A 14,403-nucleotide genomic window follows, 5' to 3' on the forward strand; every position below is an offset into this window, starting at 1 on the left:
AACAATCACATCACACAGGGCAAAATACATTCCAACCACCCCCCCACCTCAGTTTGTAAGGCGGTCTGATGTGGGAACAGCAGAGGGTGGGGGTTTGGCAGCGGTCCAGACGGGGCCTCTGAGTCCAGATGAAGGAAAACCTGCTCCACATTAATATGACTTCATATTACACATGTTAGTGAGACTCTGCTTTCTGCACAGGCTTAGTTAAATGTTGTGCTCCTCTTTAACGCCAGTGTGTGTGATCTGACTTGCTGTAAATGTCCTTCCAGATCAGATCACTTGGTTCAGTGGCAAATAATATCACACATCATTTTTTGCGCCAGTTTAAACCTAAAACCAGAGGAAATTGTATCTCAAGAACTCAAGTTATGTGAGTTTAATTTTACAGTAATATTCTTCAAATCAAATCAAATCATTTAATAGTATCGATGGAATATCTTATGTACCTTAAGCACAATTTAAGATGGAAATTAATCTTAAACACACAGTAGCCTATGTAACTTCTGCCCCTCGGAGACTCTCAATCAAAACAATAAAGACGGCGTTGATTGTAACCGATAAAAACACAGAATAAAGCAGTTTCACGTTTAAAGTCAGTGTTTCAAGACGGACAGAGACATCAGGTAAGGGTTGGGAGCTGAGACTGCTGGTAACCTTTGTTTTGATTGTTTCCCTGATAACTTACGAACCAGACGTTCAACAGGTTTTTACCGGCAGCCGAATTATCCGCAGATGTGTCCTCCTCCTCACAACAAACGGAGGGGGATTAAAACCGGTAGAAACACCCATAAAGCAGTTTCACTATAGAAATCAGTGATTCACAGACTCAGTTCAGCGGACACAGGACAGGAAGTCTCCAGCGGGAGTCGAGCTGCCTAACATTTGCTTGGCTTTTTTCTTTGATAACTTAAGATCCAGACGTCTGATGACAACAATCCTTCACCCGGTTAAAATATGTAATTGAAAATGACCGAGGAGTAAAAGGTGTGTGTGGCTTAAAACCAGCTAAAAGTCAATTTTCAAATTCTAGCAGGTAACCACAACGCTCACACATGGCATAGGCCATATGACGTCACTGACAGGCGACCAAATGACACGGACGCGCTAAAATTACGTATTTGTTGAATCGCTGGAAACATTTTCGGATAATGTAAGAACACAACTAAAAATATATATATAACTTAAGTCTATTCATTTTTAGACATTTTAATGTGGAAAAGTTACATATTATAACTTTAAGTTTAAATTATTTTTTATTGTTTGAGAACCAGCTGTAGTGTCTTGCTGTAGTATCCATTTCATGTGCTGGTATACGATTCAGCAGCTAGTACCATAAAACTGTAATAATTGTACAAAATATGAACAATTAATACTTTTTGACAACTGAATAAATTATGTAACTGAACTATTTCTTTCAACAATGGGGTGAAACTTAATTAAAGGTTTTAAACAGTGTTTATACTGACTCTACACAGGTTCTGTGCTGATTTGATCCCTCCGTGTTAGTTCTGTTGGGGCTTTTATTTTGAAGGTGACAAAGCAGTATGAAAAGCAACATAAAGTGTCAAGCACAATCAAAGGAAAGTCATGTATTTTTCATTGTTGAGCATCATCCTCAATTTCTCATTTTAATCGTGCTTTAATGTTGGGATTGACTCTGAATCGCTTTTTAGCTTCTGTGTGAAGTTTTGCAGGGTTTTAATGTGAGTGTTTGTGATGGAGTAAGGCTGGTACATAAGCTCATTGCACCATAGACAGTGTGGTGTCATGCAGCTCCCTCTAGTGGTTTTCTTCTGCAAACAGGGAAATAACAGCTGGGAGCAAAGACGTCGGTATGATTAGGTCCAAAAGAAACAAAGCAAACACGCCACGTCTGTCTTTGCCATATACACATTCCTTATGTCAGTCTACAAGCAATAAAACATACAGCACCATAGTAGTGGGAGCCATGATTATATTTTGTAACATTTAAGATGACCAGAGTGTGACGACATCAGAAGCAGGCAGAGAGAGAGAGAGAGAGAGAGAGAGAGAGAGAGAGAGAGAGAGAGAGAGAGAGAGAGAGAGAGAGAGAGAAAGAGAGAGAGAGAGAGCGAGAGAGAGAGAGAGCAGAGTCATCCATGTGGGAACATTAACATTTAAGGGAGCAGTGTGTCCGTCTGCCCTCAGAGCTGCTGTCACTCACAGGTGTCAAACTGAAGTGCTACGTGACCTTTACTTTATGAACAAAAAATTCAACCTCAAGGGCTTCCCAGTGTGTTGTCATATTTCCAGACATTATTTCTTTGTTTCTCAGACTGTGCATAGTCACTGAATTAAAGAGTGATTAGGAGCTCACCAGAGGACGAGATTATAATGGTTGGAGGTTTTAGACCAATGTGCCAAAGCCTCACAGTTTAGTGAGTGTCTAAGTGGCAAAAAACAGCAGATTTGAGTTTATTTTACACAGATGCAAGTTGTTCCCCACAAGCTCATCCTCCATCAGCAATGTCATAGTTTTTCTTTCCTTAACCTCACCTAACTTTCATCACTGTCTTCATCCCCACATGTTTCTGCTTGGCTTTCTCTCAGTACCTAGAGGAGCTCTGTCTTTAACAGACTGAAAACTCATTTCAACACAGCTGACATTTCACGGGCACTCAGGGCCTTTTTTACCTAACGACAATTTAAACTGTTCAGTGGAGACATTTTACTCTCGCCAGTCCTGCAGCCACACAGCTGCACTGGGGAGGCAGAGAGGGAAGTGGACGTAGGTCAGGACATCGTTTTAGGCATTTTACCTAATGGACCTTTGCACTGGACGTGTGAAACACTTCACTTAACACAGCCTCTGGGCACTCGATTGGCAAGTGTGTGCATTCTTATTTTTGTATCTACATGGTCTGCATGTGTTTAAGGTGACAGTGTTAAAGGGCAAATGCGCTGGCCCTGACCCACTGCATGCCTGGCAGTTGGACATGTTTGCCCTTTAGAGAGAAAACAAAGATAAAAGTTAAAAGTCTTAATGTCATCCCGTCTATCATGAGGTAAATTAGAAAACTCTTCAAAGTTTCTTTGTGATGTCTTTGGGGTAAAACGGGGATTGACACACTTGCCACTAGATGGCAGAGTGTGAGAAGTCTGAAACAACCCATAAACTTCAAAGGTGTTAAAAAACAGCCCAAACAAGAGGAATACAAAGCATCATTTAATGTACAGGAAGGAAAATTAACAATATACGCAGGCAGACAAGTACACACAAATTCAGAAAACGGAAAGAGGAATGGAACATGGTACCACATCAATAAAGTCTTGAGGTGAACCTGAGAAGGGCTGCGACTGCCGGTGTAACAACACAAAGTATCTGAGGCATCGTCTCAGAGGAAGCTAAGATAACTGCTGTGAAAGCTGTGACAAAAATCTTAAAAACACAAGTAAAAATGAGAAAAGCAAAGTGCGGAATTTCAATTAAATTACCAAAAGTAGTGGCACATTCTAACCACGTAATGCTGCAATAAGAAAATCACATTTACAAAGCTGTCAACCAGTTGACCAGCCGTACTTTGATATTGGAAGTACATTCTACAACAAGTACCATGGAAAACACTGCCGTGCCGTTATGGTATCACTTTACAAGCTAAAAGAGGAGTCACAGTTTCCTGATGATTGATCTTTAAGCCAAGTATTAAAAGATTAGAAAGTTTAAAACATAGTGCGAACACATACAAGCTGCTGCTGACTCCATCTTCTGTCTACACAGATACAGAGTCAGTTGGCAAGTGAGTGCAGGTACCTTTTTTATGAGACCTACAGGATACTTTCCCCCAGACACCTGATTACATTGTAGTAATAAATGCTTGTTAATTATTAAGGAAGGTAAGTAGATGTGAGGCTTTTCATATAATGTGTGTCTCAGGAAGAAACAAGGAACAAAAAACACTGCTCGGCTCAAAAGGAAAATAACTTTGTCCAAATTATCTTAAAGTGTTTTGTGAACATAAGCTTGAATATAAAACATATGGATAGCAACGTGTTAAAATGCCTTTCAACACTTCTTTGTGAATACTTACAGCAGGGGTGAGAACACGATCCCGGAGACAGTCATACATGTCTAATAGGAGCCAAGTGCAACAGATTGAAAGCATGTGCCATAATTTGTAAATCCGCAAGAACAACTAACAACAAGATTATTCAAGTTTTCAGAGGAAGTTGCACTAAAAAACACTCCATCATACCTTTTCACAGTCCTGTGAACAACAAACATTGCTCCTCTTGGTCTCCTTCCAGCTGGGTGATCCTTCGTCTGCAATGCAGCTACAAAACCAGCAGGGGGCCCCAATCCCAATCTCATGTCATGGCATTGAGGCAGATGGTCACAGTGTCACTTCATTAGCAGGGAATACTATTATTACCAGTCACATTCATTTTAAAGCAGGTACCAACACTTTAGTCCACACAGGAGTCTGGACAGACTTCACTGAACTAGACGTCTGTGGTGCGGATGCTCTCATCATCCAGGCTGAAGGGGAAGTTGCAGCTGGTGTGAGACTGAGGCTGAGAGCGGTGCCTCCGACGCCCGCTGGCCACGTCTCCTGATGCTGTGAGGATCCCCAGTCCGCTGGTCGAAGGTGGGGGATTCACGCTGGGGCAAGGGGTTGGGGTAGAGAGGGAGTTTGAGGAGGAGGAGGTGGAGGAAGAGGTGGAGGAGGAAGAAAGAGAAGGCAAGGTGGGTATGGAGCTGAAAGCGCTGTCATCATCCTCTGCGTCGATAATGGATGGCTCACTCAGCGGGACAGGCGTCCATGGCTGCCAGCCTGGCGCCACGGAGCAGGACTTGACTAGTGGAGGCCTGCGGTCATCACTCTGTTGACCACGAGATGCAGAGGAGGCATTGTGACTTCGGTAGAGAGAAGACGCACGTTTAAATGAAAATCCCTGCAATAAAAGAGACAAAAAACACCATCTTTATTAATCAGAATCAAGAGTTTCACTGTTTCTTTCCTCAGAAGAAAGGGGAGAGACAAAAGAGTTACCTTAGGGGGACATCTGAACTCCTGAATCTTCATCTCAATGTCCCTGATCCAATCATGCATCTCCTCTGGAGAGTCTGTCTGCAGAGAAAAGTTACCAGAAGATGAAGCGTTGCAGAGCAGAATGTCTGGAGTCATTTTCACACCAGCCATTGAACTCGTTTGTCCTGGTGTCATATTTTCTAATAGCTGCTAATCTTATTTTAAAGTTTAAGCCTGGAGGAACTCTATATTTTTTTATCTGTCAACAAATCTCATGAAAGATCAACATACAGACTATTCGTCTGAGCCAGATACAGTACCTCCATTGTTGTGTCTAAAAACAAGTAAAAACACATGAATGAGCGAAACTGAATCTGAAACGAGAATCCTTCATGAGGATGAACACGGGCAGTTTGGTTTATTTTGACTCCTGTGAAGTTTGTTCTGCAGCCACAAATACTTTTTGAGAAAATTTGTATTAATTCCCCACTAAAAATAGTCTGCAACATATGCACTATTTTCTCCCATTTGAGTAAGGTTTGCCAAAACCTACAGTGCCCAGTTGTCTTCGGATATTATGTAGCCTTCTTTAAAAACTTAAAGTATGTATTTGTGACCCATTTAAAAAAATGTACATCTTCAGTTTTTTGCTTATGTGGTATTTGTGTTTGCTGACATTAGCAGACTCCATTTCTAAGCTAATGTTAGCTAGTGTTACACACTGTTGGCGCTGAGGGGGAGCAGAGAGGCATTTAGGCAAGGCATAAAATTACATCCTTTTGATTTTCCGCAGCTTTGGTTTTTATAAACTGTCGTGGGCATTTCATTTCATTTGTTACCGTGTTTAGCAGGGACATTAAAGAAAACCCTAGTTTTTATTACTAACATGATTATTATTGATATATCGCTATCAGGCTTTTCAAACTCACAACTATCAATATTAATAACAGGCTCTAATTTTAATTTGTAATTCAAGTTCAAGTTTAGTTTAAGTTGATTTTTTTTATTTTGGTGTCTGTACTTTCACTGTGATAATAATCTCTGTTCAACTTATTTTTGTTTATGTGTTGTGTTTTTTATTTAGTTTAAATGTTTGTCATGCTTCCTTTTTTTCTTGCACAGATAAAAATAAAAGTGCTAGCACATGCAGCCTCTCTCTCTCTCTCTCTTTCTCTTTCGCACTTCCCATCTGATCAGACCCTCACCGTCTCCATCAGCTGTTCTCCCAGGGGAAGGAACAGGATGTTATTGTTGTTATGGTAACAGATGGCTGTACCCATTTCACAAAAACAAACTTTTCGTGCCACACATCAGCAGCAGAGCATTTAGAGAAAACAAGTCAAAACATCAGATCAGATACACCTGGGACTGCTGACTTTCCCTGTTCATTAAGACTGCGTTACACACACAGATTTGAAAAGCATGTGATGAATTAAGGTTCAGATGAACAGGTGAAAGAGATTTTACCTGAATGTAGAAAGTTCGGGAGCTGGTGATGATCTCAAACAGGTTGTCTCGCAGCAGGAGATCCCTGAAAGTGAAAAATGATCCTGCTGAAACATACAGTGTCTAAAGGGAGGGATATAGGATAAGGATAAGATAGCGCAAGTGTATTGCAAAGCTCCTATCGCTTTCTGTTTATTTTACTTGGATTTATCCTTAAAGTGGCTGGTGTTCAAAAAATAAAGCATGATTTGTATTTGAAATACACATTGCGAAAAAAAAAAAAAAAAAGAAAAAAAAAAAGTAAGTCCAAACTGTGTCTGAGTAAAAGTTGTGTTGCTTCTAATGGTCCAGGAGGAAACGAATAACAGAAACAGGAGAGATTTATTATAGTGGTAAAATACAAGTCTGAATTGCACTGGGTTATATTGCATCATTTCTCTTTAAAAAAAAATCAAATCGAGGTTGTGTATATAATAGGAAGAGGCTCAGATTAACATACAGTTGGTGTCCAAAAAAAAAAAAAGAAGCTGAAATAGTTTACGGGATACTTTTTTTATCCAAAGGTTGATGTTTCTAGTGTCTATGAAAACATGTGAAAGCTATTGACAAAAATTTGAAAAACTTTTTTGGCCTTTTTGCATGCACTTTTAAGAAAAAAGTTTAAACTTCAGCTTGTCATTTTCCCTTCTACTGTCAAAGTGAGCACAGTGCTAGGCTTCAACGTGTGATCAAATTTATCTACCTCTCCATGTTTTAGCCTATGGTCTATTTGACTCAACTGCAACAGTTCAGATGCTGTTTGTGCCTGTGCGCTATCTGCTCATATACAAATCATGTATTTGCATTTCTTTACATCCATATCAGATAAATAACCAGATGGACAGAAGGTAAAATTGTGGGAAAATTTGACTCAGTGATTCACATTTGACTCACCCCGACTTGACGAGACATTCATGGACCTTCTGAATGTCTCTCAGTGGAATAGCTCGGAGAGGCTCCTTATCCTGCGACAAACATAAGCACAATTCAGACATGGCCAGACAAAGACCGCAGTCACACAAAAAGAGACAGGAAATAAAAAAAAAAAAAGCCTGGCTCCTCACCATCTCAGATTTGTAGTAACTGACTGTGTTGTCATCCAGCGTGAAAAACCGCCTCTTCCAGCTTTTTCTCTGGAAAACACACCACATTACAGATTCCACACAGATTTTTTTTTTTTAATTCAAACACAGAGTTAATCAGTTCTAAGTAGCTGGGTACTCACCACATTCCCCTGTTTCACACAGTAACCACATCTCAGCACGCCCGGCCTGTTGCCCTTCCTCTCTCTTCCTTCTGTCTCTTCACTCTCATTCTGAAACATTTCATCATAACCATCTTCATAACCATTATAACAGTCACTGTCTTCAGATATCTCAGCTTACACTTAAGCACTGTGGAAGCTATTTTAGCTTTGGTAAAAATTAAATTCCACAGTCAGATAAAAAAAAAAAAATAAAAAAATCAGTCACCGCTGACATTGTCATTATTGTAACCACACTGGTTTTAGCTTCCTCTACTTTACCTGGATAAGAGTGTGCACCACCACACCGCCTATGATCTCAGTCTTGTAGGCCTTCTGTTTCTTCCCCCCCTGAGTGTCACTGATCACTGCGGTCACATCAGACCTCGGAGGAGCAGGCCCAGCTTTAGGAACCTGTCAACAAGGCAGGATAACATTAAGTACACTCACATTAGAAAGTAAAACTGCTGGGGGTAACGTTTGCTCTAACGGCCATGAGTTAGCGGTTTAATTCCCACTGGGAGTCCTTGTGCTGCAGCAGAACAACTGTGAAATGTTCTGGATGAAAGCATCCAGCTTGTGCAGTTCTTTGGGCGCTTACCGTTACCACACACTCGCCAAATTACAATGAAAAGTTAACGGTCGATTTAGGCAAAAAACAGCTGGAACATGCTTTGTTATCAAGTCTTGAAAGTTCATGTGTCATTTTTATTAATGAGAAACAAGAGGGGGAAAAAATGACTGCATGTTTGTGGTGCTGTATTGTATTATACAGAGAGATGTTTTAGAGCTGTTACTTAGCCTCCACTCATTGATATAAATGGGGTGGACAAACACTTCTGAACATAAACTGAACATTATAACTTTAGTGAAGCTGGGATTTAGTGCATGCAGCTAGTAAACTGGCAGCTGAGTGTGAATCAAACACAAAGTATCTCACAAAAATATAAACTACCCCACCCTGATGTGGCCAAAGAAGAAAAATAAATCAAATCATTTGAAGAGCTGCGTTTTATATACTTTTATCTTTTGGTAATAAAAGCCTGAAATCCATGAGTCAGAGTTTTACTTTTATTCCTGCATTGACATCATGTCCATTCTGCTTTAGAAAGTGCTTTCACACAGTTTCATTGAGGCTAGGGAAACTCAGAGAAGGCGGCAAAGTAGCCCTCCAATCGAAGGGGAAGTGAAAGAGAGAGTGAGCGGCGCTGCTTCCTGTGTCAGCGTGCAGGTGAGAGAGAAAGAGAGATACTCTTCTCTGTCATCTGCCGTCATGAGACATCTGCATGTTGCCGGTTATATAAAAAGGTCCCATTCCTGTCGCCGAACAAATACAAATATAATGCAAATGTGCGATGTGATGCTCTTTCACACACATATACAATGATGTTTTGACACCTCGGCCACAGCAATGCGAGTGTGCTATTGCTCATAATTGTGCACATTCACAATTTCCTCATTCACCAAGTGTGTCAGAGGGTTTGTAGGCTTAGATTTGTAGGCAACGCGCTGGTATATGCACCCACCCAGGCCAAACCAGCTTCTGTTACACAACCACAAACTGCAGCTTCCTGTGCTCAGGTGGAAACAAATCCCTTATCAATGACTGTTAGTTTAGCCTTCTACTAACTGCACATTAGGCAAAGACATCTGGTTATAATTTCATGCGTGTGCGTGTGCGTGTGCGTGTGTGTTGCACTCACAGTGATCTTGCTGGCCCTGTTGAGAGCAGCCACCCAGTCCCTCATGTCAGTCACATCGTTGGCTTGGAGGAAGTACCGCCGGGAAACTGCATTGATGACTGCAGAAATAGACATCCTTTCCATGAATATCCTCAATAACCGCATTATATAATCGTATCACATGTGTAAACAAAATTAATGCCATTGTGCGCTACTGCATGAGACTGACTCACTGTTTCCCTGAAAAACTCACCAAAACAGAACTCCGTCTTGGGCTTTTGCTTTGCTGTGGCTTCACTCACCTGAGAGGAGAGGAGAGGAGAGGAGAGGAGAGGAAAGGAGAGGAGAGGAGACAAAAAGAAAAGGGAGGAGACAAAGGAAGGGGAGAGAAAAGGTCACAAAAAAAAGGATAGGAGACAAAAGGAAATGAGAGAAAAGTAATAGAAAGAAGAGGAGACAAAAGGAGAGGAGAGGAGAAGAAACAGTTCATATCTTTGATGTCTATTTGACTAAGAGTGTCCAGGGAGGAGCTGTCAGCACAACAGTGCACTGAAGCCAGATGTCATTATCTCTGGTTAGCTCAGCGAGCGCCGTGACATCTGGAAAACTTCACAAAGTCTGCTTCAGCTCTGCGCCGCATGTGACCGTTAACTATAACAGCAGATAACCCAGACATCTCCTGTATCTGTGAAGCCTATTTGCATGTTTCTATTTGTGTGCACTCTGCGAATTCCTGCGTCCACACCGCTCGAAAAGTCTGCTCGAGATGTGTTAGTACACAGGACTTTATGTAACTACAACCCACAGCAGAGGGAAATGACAGAGCGGTTTACCTTAGAGATGTAGGTTAGTTTCAGACTGCCAACAAAGCTGGCTCCACTGGGCAGGTTCTGCATGCAAACACAAACACACAGACTCGTCATTGGCTCAGGGTCCAAGGTTACACGGCTTCTATTGGTCAGTTTCACTTCCTCTTGCTGTTTGTGCAAGCGTGGTGTCATGCATGTATGTGTGGAGCACCTGAGGGTTGTCCATATACCACAGCAGAGCATTTCCCTGTGTGTCGAGGATGAAGTATCGTCTCTGAAAGCGGCAGCTGTTCTCCTTCTCCTCGATGTCCAGGAAGCCACAAACACGGTTCAGCCGGTCCACGTACGGCATACTGCTGCTATCACATATCACTGGGACAGATGGACAGATAGAAAGACAGAGAATCAAGCGAGATGGACAATGGGAGGCAAAATGTAAAGGCAGCAACAGCAGGAGACAGACGGAGAGGCAGAGACACGCAGATGTGGAGGATAAACCATCTTTCATTTAGTGTTCAAACACACACAAGCGCCGCACACACGCACACACACACACACACACACACAGGAAGAAAGAGACCCGCTCACACTCAGCAGTTTTTCATGTGACGTGATTGAGGCTGAGCAGCAAACCCTGAAGCCCAAGGCTGAGCTGAGGCCCTCCACCACAGCCAAAAATTACAGACTGCACTCAAGATCTGCACACACGCACATTTCCACTGGCCAGAGAAGAGACAGAGGAGAGGGAGGGAGAAAAGGGAAAAAGAGGAGAGGAGGAGTAGGGTGGTGGGGAGTTCATTAAGATGATGCCATGCATGTGAATCACTGAGCTACTTATTGACAGCAAAAAAATCAAGATTCATTCAGCCCAGACACTCAGGTATGCCGACGGTATTTCGATCGTGTTTGCTTTCCAAGAGAATTTCATCCATGGCAGACAACTGACAGTAAATTTAAGACTTTTTTTTTATTATTCTTTGGGGGAGTTGGAAGGCTTCTGGCGTGGTGAGAGCTCCATTTTATAATCTTGTCCTCCTTAAGTTACTGGGGGAACTTTTCAGTCCTTCCAATGTTGTTTCTCTTGCATCGCTGCTGAGTAAATTTGAAGTAACCACAATGACATACTGCACACAGTCAGATGCACTGAAGAAAAAATGCAAAGCAGGGTTTCTGCACTTTTTCCCATTTCACAGGTCTTAACTTCGCCAGATATTTGAATTTATGGAAAGGACTTGAATGTAATGAGGCCACAAACGTGATATGATGGCAACCAAGCTAAATCTGTGACAGATTTTTTTTTTTTGTTAATAAGAACAAAAATTATAACACAAGTGACAGTCATATAAAATATATCATCAGGACTGAACGGCTCCCTCTGCAAATACTTTTAAAGCACTGTCTTGGCTGACAACCTTTCAGGAGATGGAAATTATTTCCATGAAAAAGGTCACACACACATTACCCAACAAAACACAGACAAACGTCAGACATCTTCGCTGTGGATCTCCTGTGAAACTATGTTTAAGTCGATGGATAGGAAAATACTTCATTTTGAAACTGCTTTGAAAAATTTGTGGGCTGTGTTTCTGATGCGTCAGACATCCAACATATTTTCTTTTGCTATCGTAATAGGTCAAAGATGAAAACCATTCAGAAGCCTTTTTCAGGTCAGATACCAAAGCTGAGTCTGGCACACACACACACACGCGCACGCGCACACACACGCGCGCGCACACAGGGTATCAGAAAACATCTGGCTTTGGCATTGCCTCGGAGAAGCAGTGGTAAGGCTTTGGCATCTTTGGCAAAACTGAACCAATAAATAGAATTCAGACTTTAGCAGATTCTTAAAGTAATCCGGCTTTGAAATGCAACAGGATGACACAAATCTACCAGTTAATGTAAACAGTTTGCATGTATGAAGACAGAACAGAGTGCATAGATCACAGCGGTGATATCAGAGATATTCTCCTTCACCACATCCAGGGTAGTGAAGTGAAACCCACCTACACTCTGTATACACATCTGCTTTATTTGTGTCCAGCCTCCTTTCAGATTAACAGAAACTGATAGAGCAGATTCTAATTGAAGTCAGTTATACAAGGATTAAAAGAGCTATTCAGTAACGTTCAGACAGAAAGACAAAGGAATAGTCAAACTCGATGCAGCTGAGGCCGAGATATCCTACACAAGACTCTCAATCCTGCACTTCCCTGACTGCTGTAGCCTCACTCTTGGTTTGCCAAACTCCATCCCCCAAATTTGTAACGCAGGATTTTGCTTAACACTTGACCTGCAAGACCAAACCGAGGAACCCAGCTGCTGCAACTTGACTTCACTTGAATTTTCCCAGATTTGACAAAAGTTCCCTCCAGATCTGGTGAAGGCGTTATACAACTGTGTTCACAGGCCGAATAGTACTCTCCCTGCGACAATGAAATTGACTTTGACATGTAAAATCGCTGGAGTCACCACTTTAACTTAGAGTTGAAAAGATTTGGTGATTTGACAGAAAAAGAACTGGCATCAAATTGAATAATCAATTAATCATTTGAGTCATTTTCCGAGCTATGGTGTCAAACATTCCCTATTTGCTGCTCAGTCATGAAGCTTGGCTGACAGTGGTGGAATTTTATTTATATTAGTGATACATTAACAAGTAAGTACCTCGTATTTTTTTAGGGACTGTGTTAAAATTATTAGGGAGGAAGGAGGGGTCAAAAAAGGGGTTATGTTTTTTTTTCTTTCCTAAAAGGAGGGAAGTCTGACATTTGTGGAAGAGAAGAAGAAGGTCTGTAAAGTTCTTCTCAGCCCAAATGTTTTATATTCTTATTTCATCCTTTGCTACTAGTCACTGATTGTGGTAATAACCGTTCAGTTGGCAGCTCTTCATTCAAAAGTAGAGTGGCTGAAAACTTCTAATGTGAAATTTCTTCTATGATTTATCAGTTCAACCCTGTTTTATTAGTTTGATATATCAGGGTTGGAGGATGTTACAGTTGAGAGAATTCAAATAAAGCTGGGGACCAGCTGCTTTTTTACAAAGTGAACCACATCCTTCAGCCACTGTCCCCACCCTAAAAAGTTTCCTACAGTTCCCAAACTCATCACATGTTTTTAATGTAAAATGTTAATTTGAAAAATAACATGTCACTATACCTGTAAAATACATATAGTGGGGTAAAAAGTACAATATCTTCCACTAAAATATGGTATATAAAATGTTTTTACTTAAATACAATACCTCAAAACTGTGAATGTATTTGGGTTTTGAGCTGTTGATTGGACAAAAGAAAGCAGTCTGAAGACGTTACTTGGGCTCTGGGAAGTTGTGACAGGCGTTTTTCCAGTACTGTCTGACATTTTATGGACCAAACGATTAATCGATTACAAAAATATTTGGTAGATGCAGCTTGGTCACTTTCTTTCTTCAGCAGCAGCAGCTCAAACACAAGCTTCACGCCACTGAACGACATTTTATGGTCATTGACGAGCATGTACAACGTGATTATGAGCCTGTAATGAAAAAGTTGAAATGTGTTGAGGCAGAGTTACTCAGGAACACCTGACAGACGTTACATATGGTCAGCTCAGATGACCTGCCCTGACTCACCGACGACTCAACGGCCTGCCACACCTACTGTGGGCTACTGTACCATCTGCGCACACACACACACACACACACACACACACACACACACACACACACACACACACACACTGTCGACGGACTACTTACCCGCTGTGGAGAGTCAGTGTACGCCACAGCCAGCGCCCCGCACGGCTACGAAGCGGAGAGGAGAGACGCGAGTTTGGTAAATACGAGCATGGTAGAAAAAAGTTTTTTAACAACTTTTACAAACAGCGGACATTTACAAAGCCGGCGTGCATCGGCCTGTCACACTCTCGTCTATTTGTTTGTGTGGTCGGATTGCAGAAGACTTGTCTTTTTTTCCGGGTAGGACGTTTCGTTATTAGAATAAACCAGCCCCGGATGTGATCTATGCGTCCTCTCAGCTCCGGCCGGGTCCTCCTCCTCCTCCTCCTCCTCCTGTGCTGCTGATGCGTTCACATAATGAGGAACTAAACCGAGCTCAACAGGCTTAACTGCCCTTCTAACCTCACGTATTGTAATTTCAACAGCTTTAGTGGTGCAACTTTGGCATCTTGTCGGTATTTTCTGTGACTCC

The 14,403-nt window shown here is 41.7% G+C and overlaps 1 protein-coding gene across 1 annotated transcript; it reads right to left on the reverse strand.

The window, feature by feature from the left end:
• Nucleotides 1-3,177: 3,177 nt before the first annotated feature.
• On the reverse strand, nucleotides 3,178-14,191 carry plekha2 (pleckstrin homology domain containing A2). Its single transcript, XM_022759004.1, has 12 exons — nucleotides 13,953-14,191; nucleotides 10,425-10,585; nucleotides 10,238-10,294; nucleotides 9,658-9,706; nucleotides 9,426-9,523; nucleotides 8,005-8,136; nucleotides 7,705-7,794; nucleotides 7,544-7,612; nucleotides 7,374-7,444; nucleotides 6,462-6,525; nucleotides 5,016-5,093; nucleotides 3,178-4,917 (listed from the first exon to the last, which is right to left on the reverse strand). Exons 2-12 carry the CDS (start codon nucleotides 10,563-10,565, stop codon nucleotides 4,465-4,467), a joined length of 1,302 nt encoding a protein of 433 aa, XP_022614725.1. The 5' UTR covers nucleotides 10,566-10,585; nucleotides 13,953-14,191; the 3' UTR covers nucleotides 3,178-4,464.
• Nucleotides 14,192-14,403: the final 212 nt, after the last annotated feature.

This window comes from Seriola dumerili, unplaced genomic scaffold (assembly GCF_002260705.1).
Source record: "Seriola dumerili isolate Sdu_G_001 unplaced genomic scaffold, Sdu_1.0 BDQW01000017.1, whole genome shotgun sequence".
NCBI lineage: Eukaryota > Metazoa > Chordata > Actinopteri > Carangiformes > Carangidae > Seriola > Seriola dumerili.

Bases quoted from the DNA above. Each gene is read 5' to 3' on its own strand.
- plekha2 (XM_022759004.1), bottom strand. From the start codon at position 10,565: ATGCCGTACGTGGACCGGCTGAACCGTGTTTGTGGCTTCCTGGACATC. The intron at 10,295-10,424 runs GTGCTCCACACA...GTTTGCATGCAG, and splicing joins GGTATATGGACAACCCTCAG to AACCTGCCCAGTGGAGCCAG. The intron at 8,137-9,425 runs GTGAGTGCAACA...CCTTGTTGACAG, and splicing joins ACAGGGCCAGCAAGATCACT to GTTCCTAAAGCTGGGCCTGC.